This window comes from Lytechinus pictus, unplaced genomic scaffold (assembly GCF_037042905.1).
Source record: "Lytechinus pictus isolate F3 Inbred unplaced genomic scaffold, Lp3.0 scaffold_20, whole genome shotgun sequence".
NCBI lineage: Eukaryota > Metazoa > Echinodermata > Echinoidea > Temnopleuroida > Toxopneustidae > Lytechinus > Lytechinus pictus.
In genome coordinates this window covers 7,294,361-7,308,471 of record NW_026974141.1, presented here as the reverse complement: position 1 = coordinate 7,308,471, position 14,111 = coordinate 7,294,361, and the positions used below count along the sequence as shown (strand labels likewise).

At 35.3% G+C, this 14,111-nt stretch overlaps 1 protein-coding gene across 9 annotated transcripts in view; it reads left to right on the top strand.

Annotated features, from left to right (window-relative positions):
• Positions 1-599: 599 nt before the first annotated feature.
• LOC129282839 (alpha-mannosidase 2C1-like) overlaps positions 600-14,111 on the top strand; it is a 47,780-nt gene continuing 34,268 nt past the window's right edge. Inside the window, exons 1-3 of one of the 9 annotated variants that reach the window (XM_064115101.1) lie at positions 5,603-5,836; positions 6,512-6,595; positions 13,665-13,785. In XM_064115101.1, the coding sequence (XP_063971171.1) occupies positions 13,670-13,785 (116 nt within the window). In that variant the 5' untranslated portion in view covers positions 5,603-5,836; positions 6,512-6,595; positions 13,665-13,669. Of the gene's footprint in view, positions 798-5,300; positions 5,837-6,511; positions 6,596-13,664; positions 13,786-14,111 lie in introns of those variants that run through there. The other 8 variants (XM_064115100.1, XM_064115102.1, XM_064115094.1 and 5 more) reach the window with 8 other exon arrangements.

The following is a 14,111-nucleotide window of genomic DNA, read 5'->3' as shown; positions in this document are numbered from 1 at the left end:
TGATTGGCATTGCTCATGCAACAAATTGCTTTATAGAAAATCTGCATGTTAAGGTAAACATAAAACCTAACCCCAAAAGCTAATTAAACCTTATCTTTACATTATCTGAATTAAACACTGTATTACAATCCAAAACTCTTAACCCAATGCCCTCTGAAATATTCAGACCGGCCGGAGTAAAAAAATGCCAACCTCAGTATAGGCTTTTGGATTTATGCCCCTTGCCTCCCCCATAGAGACTAGAGAGATATAGTAAAAGGAGCCCCTCTTGTAGCCATAGGGCATAACGACTATGCTTTCCCCATTTTCGTATCTACCATTTTATAGCATCACTTATTCAATTAAAAAATCTTATTAAAAAATATATATTATTGAATATTAGGTATTCATTGTTTGTTCCTAGTTATTAGTGTGATTTGTTTTACTCCTTTTTGACTGTTTATACTTTATTTGTTCTTTGTTTATTCCAGTATTATCTTTGTATGTTTGTCTTGATGTATATTACATGTATGTTATTTGTTGATATGGACCTCTGCATATGCAGCTGTGTCTGGATTAAAGCCTTGAATTGAAATTGAATTGAATGCTCAATAAGCGTTCCATACAACTAGCAACTGCATCCGCATCCCCCGTAGCTAGGTAGCGGTTATGTTGCGTCGTCCGGCCGGCCCGGCGGCTGCCCTGGCCTGCCGGGTACTCGCCGTCAGCGTACCCCATCGTCGTCGGACGGGCCCTGATATATTGATATAAAATGTTATGCTTACAGATTTTGCGAGGAGACAAGTACGAGTAATATTGTAAGTGGTATCATACTTTTTCCTAAGTGAGTCTAATCTAATGTGTGAAACTTGAATTGTTTGTACCGTATACCGACCAGAACTCGAACACCTGGCTCAACTGCCAGCGGCTGCGTCAGTGCGCCTTTCATTGCCAGCGCAAACGCGTATCGGGGAATGACAATACGCAACGGGGCTACTGCCGGGTAGGCCACGATCGTGCCTTTGCAAACATGCGCGATAAGCATCGAAAACGATAATTAAACTTGGCAAAAACTAGTCTTTTTACTTCACAATTTGAGTAGCGGTTGATCTTATTCACGATTTTCTACGGGGTGCCCGTAATCAGTATTTTTACGGAAATTTCACCTTTTTAATAAAATTGGAAGAAGTTGACCAAAAAATATACAATATTCCGAAAGTGCTTCTTACGTCGGCTCGGTGTTCGTCAGGGCATCTCGTAATTACGGATAATTTTCGTTTCAGAAGGGGAAAAAGATGACACCAACATGACAATTTTTTCATGCCAGAACTCGAACACCCCGATTTATTGATATTTGCACTTCAACACGTAATTAATTAATGGTAGACTAGTCTTTATCAAGCATTAATTATGATCTCTTTTCTTTTGATATCAATTTGTTTTCTTTTATTTTTTGACCAAATGCTTTTTTCTTGTGTGTTAATTTGCCCATTATAATACACATATTTTATTATTTATTTAGTCTTTTTTTTTTGGGGGGGGGTGGCAAATACTAAGGATTTAAAATGACCTTACATTTTGGGTGAACCCCCCCCTTTTTTTTTGCTTGTAAAATTTTTCTGTTAAAATAACATTACATTTTGGGTGATAACACTTTTTTTTTTTGCTTGCCATTTTTTTTTAAATGACCTTACATTATACTTTTGGTGATGACCTTTTTTTTTTTGGGGGGGGGGTTGTTAATTTTTTTTGGGGGGGGGTTAAAAAGGCCTTACATTTTGGGTGATAACCTTTTTTTTTCTTTGCTTGTCATTTTTTTAATGACCTTACATTATATTTTGGGGGATTTTTTTTTTTTGGGGGGGGGGTTGTTAATTTTTGGGGGGTTAAAAAGACCTAACATTTTGGGTGATAACCTTTTTTTTGGGGGGGGGGTCAGGTCCCCCTACCTTTGGGGACAGATTTACGCCCATGTCAAATCTTTCTGTTAAAAGTACCTTACATTTTGAGTGATCTTTTTTTTTTTTTTGCTTGCCATTTTTTTAAAAATGACCTTACATTATACTTTTGGTGATAACCTTTTTTTTTTTTTGGGGGGGGGGGTTGTTAAATTTTTTGTTGGGGGGGGGTTGTTAAATTTTTTGTTGGGGGGGTTAAAAAGACCTTACATTTTGGGTGATAACCTTTTTTTTCTTTGCTTGTCATTTTTTTTAATGACCTTACATTATATTTTGGGTGATTTTTTTTTTGGGGGGGTTGTTAATTTTTTTTTTTTGGGGGGGGGTCAGGTCCCCCTACCTTTGGGGACAGATTTACGCCCGTGGGAGGGTTTCCTTTTTATTATAATTTTTCAACCGTTTCCTTTTATTTATTTTTGTATAGATCGGGTGATTTTTTATCCTTCATATACAGACCTTTTTGGTCAGAATACCCCTATTTTTCATTTTTAATATTTCTTTATTGGGCGATTCTCCCTAATATTAAATTATTTTGATCCAATTATAATATCTAATTTTGGTCATATATCGAGAACCACCCCACGGATCCTTGAGACCTTGACTATGATTGATATATAATTTCATCTACATGTTGCTATTGTTGTCATCATTATCATTGTGACATTACTTTTGTCATTACTATATATTAAAATTATAATCATTATCTCGAACATTCTTACCTTTTTCTGTGATGGTATGGCCAGGACCGAATCCATTTTTTTCTTTCTCTACATTCTAGGCTGGGTATTTTGCTCACTGTGGGCATGCAGGCTATGTATGAACAGTATATCCAGGTTTGTATGCAACGGCAGCACCAAGATTTTGACTAGGAGGCAAGTGGGGGGGGGGGGGGGGGTTGGTTTCAAAGATATATTTGGGGCCAAGTTTGGCAAAAGCACATTACAATTTACTAAACACGTTTTTCCAGGTTTATTTATTTTAAATTATCAGGGGACAACTGGGGAATGCCCCATAATGCCACCCCCCTTGCAACCACTTTTAATTTGTATGCCATGGACAATGCCCTATTTTGATGGAATGAAGATTTTAATATTAACTATTTCTAAAAATTACAGGACTAATAACTCAACTAATACATGTTCTCTTAAGCTCCTTTTCTTATTTCCCTTTTTTTCCTCATTTTATCCCTTTATTCTATCAGGGGGTAATTGTTATTTTCACAGCCACGACTCATTGAACCCCCCCCCCCCCCCCCCCGTTGTATACTTTCCTGCACTTTTATAACATGATATTCTCTCTTTCTCTCCTATACTATAGAGGTGGATTTATTGTCATATTTACAAGAAGATCTGTAGGCCTACCAAGTCCATAAAGGTGTCTTCTGTGGATAGGCTATACCTAGCCATCAATGTTCTATGCGGTTATACATATACTTTGAAATGTAGAAAAAGATGCTTTTACTGTTAATATGGAAAGTTTATTTGTTTTTAATGAACAGTTTCACAGTGATCATATGATTAATAATGCTTTCACTGTTTCACAACTGAGACTGATTGAAAGATGAACGCAAAAGATTTTGAATTGAAAAAGACTACATCATTCATACTCATTGTGCTTTTTATTGCATAGTATATAAGCGATACAATTATGATTTTGATTTTGCTAATCCATAAATGATTGGTCTCAAAATAAATATGTTTCATTTATGATTACAGCATTTCATCATTGTAGAAATATTTATTCTGCTTAATTAATAAGTATAAGATACAGAATGGATCAAGAATAAAAATAAGGGCTGCAGTGATCAAGGAAAAAAAATGTCTACTGAAATGATGCATGACAGGCAATAATTTTCCTGGTATCGCATCGCAATTTGCTCCACACTTTTTAAAGACTGCTACGCATAAATTCTTTCGTAAAGCATATTTTTACATATAGGACTGTACATTACTTAGTTGAGAGCTAAATTATGACCAAAATGCTATTCGAATATGTAAGCAAAATTATTCCCTGCATGATATAACAATTACTTTTATTTGGTTGTCTCATCTTTCTTTCTTTAAAAAAAATGATTGACAGTCTATGATCACTAAAAACAATTTTTAAATCTCATTTTGGGACATGATAAATGTCTTTGTGTTATTATATTATAATTAATGCATTAATGCTCATAAGTAATTTATTGAAGTTGATGAAACCATTAAAAGTGCTTTATGAATATATTTTATGATTTTTTTATATTTATAATTCATTTATTCATTTTTATTTTTATTTATTTATTTATTTAAGTTGATAAAACAAATAAAAATTACTTATGATCTTTTTCAATTTTGTGTATTTATTTATTCATTTTTTTATTTACTATTACATGTATTTTTTATTTAGTTATTGTATTTATTGTATAGTTTCTGTTATGTTTTTGGAGATAAAGGAATCGATAATAAGGCAAGAGTGATCGATATATATATCATCAGTAAGTTATATTTTATTATGCAATCGGAATTGAGCGCCCATGCAGAGTGTGCTAAGGTAAGTGGTAAACTTCTATTTCGCACTTCTTTAGATGAACCAAGAAACCTGCAATAAAACACAGAAATCAAGTACCGGTAAGTGATATATGGAAATCAATAAATCAATAATGTTAAATCTCAATATGAATATAAAAAAAAAAAACCTGAAATACTCCTACTTGCCTCAATAAAAGTAGCGAGACAACAGACATGCATTGTGGTTATATCCTCCAAAATATATTCCCTACATGAATTACTCCATGAAATAAGTTCATATACTGGCAGAGAGAAATTATACCAATGTGGTAATAAGTAATAATAACACAAATGATATAGGCCCATATGAAAGAAGATGCCAATGATGGTGATGATATTGATAACATTGATAATAGTAAATATTATTTTAATAATGACAATTATGAAAATGACAATAGATATAAAAATATAATAAATCAATAACAATATTAATAATTTTATAAGTCATAGAAGAATAGTAATTGAGAGGAATACATAAAAAAGCTATTGCAAATAAATGTATCCATTCTCATTTTTCTAAATAAACAAATTAGAAAATCTATATGCACAAAACTCAAAATAAAAGTAAGTGATATGACTGAAATTATTCTAAAATTGAAATATAAATTAAATGTAGCAGAAACTCATTCAAACAATGAAATTTATGATTTAATGTATAAATAGTTGAAGAAATTAAAAAATAACTACATGGAAATAGATAAAGAGGTGAATTAAGTCAATAAACAATGAATTAACAACAAACCAATCATTTAATTATCACAGAGCGAGGGGGATATGATCGCGCGATCATCAACAGGCAAATTGTATTGCGCCATCTGGTGTTCGAATTCTGGCATGTGGTGTACGAATTCTGGCAGGCTCGAAGCCTTCGGCGATCGCCGCGCCACCCGAAACTTTCCCCAGAAAATCCAAATCGGACGGCACCTACGGAAAGCTTAGAATTTCGGCTACATCGCAAGCCCAAGAATGTAAGCCAGAAACACCGTAAATACATTTTATGCGACCTTTATTGAAAAGGTGTACGAGTTCTGGCGGTTATACGGTATTAATTAAAGAATAATGAGGAAAGTTAATAAATGATTTTCGCCGCGATCCCACGCCCACGGGCGATCGATGGGCGAGAATAGTCTTGACTTGATCGAGCACTTGTTCACGTCACGTCATACGTCACTGCATGAAACCATCCTGCCTAGCCTGCCTGTGGGGAATCTACAGGTAGGACTATGGTACGGTATGCCAATGCTGATTTCATATTTTCCTATAAGAATATGAACATTATTAAGAAATTTAGGAACAGGAAATGCTCTTTATTTGCATGATAAATTGAGTCATGAGTGCGTATCTTTACTTTAGGTAGGGTGTCTGAAGCCACACTGAAAAGTGTCAGCATAAAACAGGCTAATTTAGGGGGAAATATGGCACATTTTTTCGGGGAAGTTCAGGCTACTAGAAAATAGTGATCTGAATTGATTATTAACTTGTGTTTGATATGTATGGAAAGAGAAAATTCAGGGGCTTCTTTTGACAGTAAGGACAAGTTTATATGATCATTTAAAATAAGGATTTAGAGATAAATTGCAAACCCTTATTTTTGTGTGTGTTGAGATTGCCATTTCTCCATGCGTTTTCTATGGGAGAATGAAATTTCTGTTTTGCACAATTTTTTTCACTTTGTCACAATTTTTCATTGTGATCTGGTTTCCAAATCTTTATAAAAATCATACCATCAGATAGAGCATAAAAAATTCTATTGGACTCTTTATGGACAAGTTTTTGGCATTAATAATAAATTTATAACAGCTCTCGGAAGCTAAAAATTTGGATTTGTGTGTGTCCATTTCTTAACTACACAGTCTATGGCAGAGAAATGCTGAAAATTTACCTAATTTCATTCTTCTTTTTTGCAGCCAATAATTGGATTTTTTTCAAAAATGTTACATTTCTGTCAGTCTGAAGGTCATTTCTCTTCAAATTCACAAAGAAAATGTGATATTTTCTTGAAATAAGAAAAATAAATTTTTACTCCAGACACCCTACTTTAGGACCCCTTCTAATCGGACGGCGAAATCAAAAAGGTGTTCGGAAAACACGGCGGGATTTTCGTCTGACTTAGTGAGTTTTGTTATAATTTCTTCTAGGTTAAGAATCTTTAGAATATTTAACACAAATTTGTGAAAGATGATTTGTTAAAATATCCAAATTGGCATAGTCTTTATCGTTTGTAAACAAAGTGCGTAGGCCGTAGCTTTAGGTCCCCCATCATACCATTACCAGCAACAGGTGCATCGTATATGTGAAATACACATTCACCGTGATTCACGAGGGCGACACTTTCACCAGCAAATCCGTCTACCAGCCTTTCTCACCAAACCAAGGGCAACATCACATGCACTACCACTATTAATGTTGTATATCTCATCACTTGTAGAGTTTGTAGGATACAATACATAGGGGAAACCAAGACCACACTCAAGAAACGATTCTACGGGCACAGATCCACCGTCAACACAGCAAAGCTGGACACTCCAGTTGGCCGCCATTTTAACCTTCCCAACCACTCCATCACTGACATGATGCTACAGGGCATCGAATCTTTTAGGTACCCGTCCTGACTCAGTCCGTACTAGCAGAGAGAAGTTCTGGATGAGACGACTTCGCACCACCCAACCTCATGGAACATCCAAGAGGGGAACGACTTATTAGTCTTTTCTATCCACTTTCTATATATTTTTTCCCCGTCAGCTCTTTTAGATTAGTTATATTATAGTTTCTTCCTCTACATTCCTCCCATATCTCGTACAAGCTCAGCTCCAATTTTTGCTTTTCACATTCAGGCGATGTAATATATATTTTTTTAAACATATTTTTTTCTCCACTCACCTCTTTTGGACTTACTATATATATATTTTTTTTAGTTACATCATCATGTATGCTGTAGTTTCTTCATATACTGTTCATTCCCCCTCTCATACAACCTCGGCTTCTACATGTATATTTACTCTACCCTTTTAGGAAATATGCTTCTCCCTTTTCATATATACATGTCTTGTTTCTACTATATAGCATTATGGTTTTTTTCCCCTCACCCCTAGCGGATTTACAATACTAGTTACACTATATATTTATATAGGCCCTATTCAGTTTACGCCATCACATGGCGAACTTTCAAACAATACCGTTCAGTCTAAATTCTTCCACCTGTTCTGTTATTTCTAGTGGATTAATTAGGTTTTATTGTTACTATTATTAAAAAAATAAACACTAGAAATGTATAATTAAGATGTGAAGATCACATAAAAGGAATAAAAAACAGTAAGCATAAAAAGAGAAAGTCGAATAGTTAACATTAGATAAATCGCGCATTTTCGCGCGACCAAATTCTGGGCGGCGTGACCGAATACTGGGCGGAAAACACCACCTCGGTCTATCGGCAATATTTTGTTCAACAATATTCAATATTCTAAATGAGTTCAATAATCTGAAAGAGTACAATTTTTTCTTTCTCCTGGTTGGTGGATTTACAAATAAATGAGGTAGGTATTTATTTTACCGGCGATTTCCCCTTAAGTGACCGAATACCGGGCGCGTTACCCTATAGGCCTATGTGTATGTTTTTTTTTTTTTTTTTTTTTTTTTTTTTTTTTTTTGCTTTTCATTTATACTTATGTCTTTTGCACATTATCAGTTGTTCCCCTTTCTTTCCCTTTTTCCCCACTCCTATGATCAGTTTATTATAATAATAATAGTGATATTTTATATAGCGCGCACACCGTCCAGAGACGCTCATGGCGCTAGGCCAGCAACAGTTCCTTTAGATAGCAAATATTATATACACGTACATTACAAACAGCTACTATAAACAGAAATCTGGAGTCACTACAAGTATCATCCTGGAAATTCCCAGCTACATCCTGGTGGGGCCTGGTGCCCTTGTGCTTGCTGCCATGTTCACCGACAATTTAAGGGGCAAGCCCGGTCAGCTCAGTACTCACAGGAGCTCTAGCAAATAAGGGCACCAGCCCCCATAGGAAGCTATGCCTTTCTTTGTAACCTGTTTGACCCACCTTTCACTAATTCTTTTGTTATTCATCTCTTCCTCACACCCCCTATCACTGTTTTGTTCCAGATCCTGTTTGATGTTGCCTGCCCAATTGTCTTAATCCCTCACAGCTTTATAAGGTCTTATACTGCCTTACTGTCCTTACTTACACTGACTTCCCTTTGTGTCTGCCTACTCCTTTGCTTTCATCCCCTTCTCTAACCTGATTGGTCATCACAACTCTCTAATGCCCTTTTTGTCTCCTTGTTTCTAGTGTTGCTGTTGCATGTCTATGGTCCATATTATGTTTGTCCCACTTTATATGTTTGTCATTTTGCCTCTGACGAAGATTCTGCTAGGATCGAAAGCTTAGGCCCCTTTTGACTCTCTAATTTACTCCATTGGCTCTCTTTTATTAGATATAAGCAGTTTTCAGCAGCTTTTGTCTGCCACTTTAAAAAATCATTAAAATGTCACTTTTGTGACCAAAATTACTTATTTCCATACAGTTGTAATTTATTTTTCATTAGTAACCAGGGAATATCTTTTGTATTCACCAGAGCGCTCAAAAACTTAAATTTTGGGCATGTTTTTGTGTACGCCATCTATTGGTGGAAAGTAATATGGTAAGAAAAAAATTTCATTTTTCAATCTCTATTTTTAGTTAAGAAAAAATAATTTAAAGAATCAAATTCACTTAAGAGCCAAGTTATATGATGAATAGCTGTAATGGAAACAGTGTAAAAAAATCAAGCATTTGTCGCAAAGAAAATGAGAAAATAAGCCAAACATTGCTACCCTTATTTTGCAACACATGGAGATGTATTTAAACTGAGAACAAGGTTATATTCATAACCTTGTTCATTGAATGAGTGGACTTGAGCGGGAGTCGAGGACTCCATGATGATGACATTAAAAATATTTTGACATATATTTCTTCATCATGGAGTCTTGAACACCGTCCATATATGAATAAGAGACACATGTACACAAAGATGGATTTCCCTAGGAAATCCATCTATAGTTAGAGGGTGAAATCGGTTTGTAGGGTCGAATTTTATTAATCTATGAACCTTCAGGCGCCTAATGTGTATAAAGGGATAAAAGTTATTTCACTATAAATGGTAAAAATGAGACGTTTCTTACCAGACTGATCTCCCGTAGATCCCCCGATCCATTTGTCAACAAAGCAAAGACAATAGGCCTGACTCTTGAACCGCTTTATGACGTACATCCGGTTAGCGATGTCGTTTTGAAGAACAATTTGTAGATAAAAAATATTTCACAAATACTTAAATTTAATACGTGATTATAAATAATTAGTAATACTTAAATTTAATACGTGATTATAAATAATTAGTAGTATGTACTAATTATTTATAATCACATATTAAATTTAAGTATTTGTGAAATATTATTTTTTATATATAAATTGTTCTTCAAAACGGCATCGCTAACCGGATGTACGTCAAAACGAAGCAGTTCAAGAGTCAGGCCTATTATCTTTGCTTTGTTGACAAGCGGATCGAGGGATCTACGGGAGATCAGTCTGGTAAAAAACGTCTCATTTTTTACCATTTATAGTGAAATAACTTTTATCCCTTTCTACCCATTTGGCGACTGAAGGTTCATAGATAAATAAAATTTGACCCTACAAACCGATTTCAACCTCTAACTATAGATTTTCTAGGGAAATTCATCTTTGTGTACATGTGTCTCTTATAGGACGGGGGTTCAAGACTCCATGATGAAGAATATGTCAAAATATAAAAAAAAACATCATCATGGAGTCCTCAAGACTAGGCGGGGAAGGGGTAACCCAGGGAGCTTCGGCCCGCAAAGCGGGCCGAAGCTCCCAGGAGTCGACTGTGCAAAACGAGGGAGACACTGGGGTAGATTGGGGTCTCAATAGTAATCTTCATAAAATGTGGAAACATAAATTATGCACTTACTACGATATGGATCCTGACATTTGAGGCACAGACTGGAATCTTAAAAAACCCGAAAAGTTCTGTCGCGATACCTCTCTTTTCAAAATTTCAAAATTCAAAACAAAAAATTTCTATCCTGACACAAATCCTGACATCGAGGCACAGACTGGAACTTCAAAAAAACAAAATATAGCCTTGGTCTCGATCGGCCATTTTGTCAAAATTCATTTTGGCCTATTTATTCATTTATTCATTCATTTATTTATTTACTTATTTGAATTTATTTTCATATTTATTTAATCATTCTTTCATGTATATATATATATATATATTTATTTATTTTATTATTTTTTTTATTTGGGGGGTGCTCTCTACTAGTTAATATTTGACTCTGTCTTCCAAACTTACATTATCATTTGAAGAGATATCTATCTCTATAATTGCTAATTCTCTTCCAATGTATGTTTGCCTTGTTATCAAATAAAGTTTCTGTGAAATCCATTGTGTGATGACCTGTTACATTTGCTATTAAAGCATATTTCTGAAGTTTGTACGCACATGTTTGTACAGGCAAGATATGGTTGTTTCGATCGCTCTCTGCAACCACAAATTATGTTTGCTTTCCAGAAGGCAGCAGATCAGAGGCAAACCCTCTTCGCATTTGTATTTTACTCTATGAAGTATTTTTTCTAGATAATTATGTAGTAGCGATACATGTACATGTATCTGTAATGGTGGATTTTTGCTCTGATCTCCAGAGCTAACTATTGTGCATTATTCGCAGGGAATAATTTCCCTTTTTCCATTTTTAAAGACTGCTTTGCATAAAGTCTTTTGTACATGTATAACATATTTTTACACAGGACTGTAAATTACTTAGTTGAGAGCTTTTCTCTCATGACCAAAAAATGCTATGAAATTTTAAAGCAAAATTATTCCCTGATTTGTACCTTTTAGGAGACACTTTGGCACTTTGTTTTTACCCAGAATGCTATCAGTTACCAGTGAATATGTCCTTAATTAAAAAAAATATATACTTTGTTGGATACAATGCCTGCATATATTTCTTTTTTGTAGTTGAAGAGAATCATTACACTCTCTCAATTGGAAAAAATATGAAAATGAATTCGCTCTTTAAATATGCAAATATATTCCCATTATATCCTGGATTTTTAAAGTTATATTGTAAAAACTATAAATGGGTCAAAACATAATTGCTACTTTGAAAATTGAAAGCCAATTTAAAAACAGGTTTTAAGGAGTATTGCAATAAATTCAATCATTTGCAAATTTCTGGTCTTGCTTGATAGATCAATATTAGCCGTACAGAGCAAATTAGTTTAATAATAATAATAATATTCCGCATTTATATAGCGCTTAATACATCAGAACGACGTCTCTAAGCGCTTTACAGACATATTATTACCCCGGTCATCGGATCCTTGCATGCCCGCATACAATGTATGCACCTTCTCCACTCCCTGGGGAGCATCCCAACCAGAGTTCCAAGACTCAATTGCTAGGCATACTATATAGGCTTTCACACCCTACCGGGTACCCATTTAACACCTGGGTGGAGAGTGGCAAAGTGTGGATTAATGCCTTGCCAAAGGACGTTAGGCCATGGTGGGATTCGAACACACGACCCTCTGATTACAAGGCAAGAGTCAGAACCGCTACACCACGACGTTTACACTTCTTATCACAACAAAAGCAAACCAGCAGTAAATTACAATTGATTGTGAGGCATGATTGATTTACTGTAGGAACTAGGAACCCTATTTTGCAACATTTGGTAAATTGCCAACTCGTCCACTCACCACATGGTCTACCTTCATTTAGTCTAATGCCATTCCGTCCATCAACATTTCGTCTAACAACCATTTTGTCCAATAACCATTTGTCCAATCATCACTTTGTCTACTAAATACCATTTAGTCTATTACCATTTCGTCTAATGACCAGTTGGTCTATAACCATTTTTTTTTCATTCAGTTTGCACAATTAACACTTTAATTGTATTAGACCAAATGGTATATGGACTAAATAGCTATTGGACCAACTGGTTATTAGATGGAATGACATTAGACTAAATGAAAGTAGACCATTTGGTGAGTAGAGGAACTGATGATAGACCAAATGTTAGTAGACGAGTTGGCAATGGACAAAATGGCATTATACTAATTGGAGTAAACCTTTGCAATTGATGGGACTTTTCATTTCATTTCATTTATTTCCACAAAATTACATCAAATATATCCAAAGCAACGTTCTCCCAATGCCAAAGTAGGAAAGTTGTTTGATAACTAAACTGATAAATTACTACTTATGATTTATTTTTCCATGTAAATGGGGTCTCTACAGCAGTATTTGTCAATTCCATATTTTTGCTATAATAAGATCTGTCTATATAAATACAGTACATAAAGCAACCGCCCCCTTTTGCAGAGTGCTTTCTAAGTCTGCTGTACCGTACCCATAGCATGTAATGTCACTGCCAGTCATTTGTCAAATGCTAATCATGAGAGTATATATATAGTTTCACCTCAGCTCTACATGTAGGTAAGTAAAAAGCCATATTGTTATGCCCATCAGGGGATATAGTCGATGCAGGTAGTTCAGATTCACAAGGCCAGTGGAGAAAACCTTCCATAGACTTTGTACAGGTAGCTCGGCCTGAGGCCAAGGCCAAGGCTGGCAAAATGTGACCTTGAGGCTGGCCTTTACTACATCCTTGATGCCCAGGTTGTCTAGGTTCATTCTTAATCCGTCTAATGTCAATTCGTCCAATCACCAACCCATCTACTATCATTTGGTCAACCGTCGGTTCGTCCACTATCCACAGGGTCTAATTGCCATTTCGTCCACTCACCATTTCGTCTAATAACCAGTTGGTCCAATAGCTATTTTGGTCTAGTTGGCCTAAATTTTAATTTGGCGAAATGATTGAAAAGTCATGTGGTACATGTATAAGACAAACTGCATGGTTATGAGAAGAAATGGTCATATAGACAAACTGGTGATTAGTCGATGTGATCATTGGACAAAATGGATATTGTACCAAATGGTTGTTAGACGAAATGTTGATTGGCGGAGTGGCATTAAACTCAATGAAGGTAGACCATGTGATGAGTGGACAAAATGGCAATTTAGAGGTTGTCTAGCGCATTACGTTTGGCCCTTGATAATAGGACTGAGTTTTTTTTTTCAGATTGAATGATGGCTGAGTCTGGTTCAGCCCCGGTTCCTCTCAAGAGTAAACGGTGCACCCTGGAAAGAGCTGAGAAGTTTATATCAGATGCCTACTTCACGGACTGTAATTTGTATGGAAAGTGAGTATCAAACTACAGTACATGCAAAAGACATTGATAAAATCACGGCTCTCTTCGGCATTATCCTGGTTTAAGTCACCAGTCCATTCACTGCCATTTATTTTGTCAGCGCTGGTGACTTCTTTCAACTCCCATTGACTCGATACACAACAAGTGCACACACACCGACACACACGAGAAGAGAGGTGACTTATTTCACGATAAGGCCAACTCTTCAAAAAATATTCCTTGATTGTTGCTTTGTGGTGTATTTAATATTGTTCATAGATTCTAAAAAAGAAAGGAATTCAAAAATTGGATATCATTTGTGCATACCTTCAAGACAT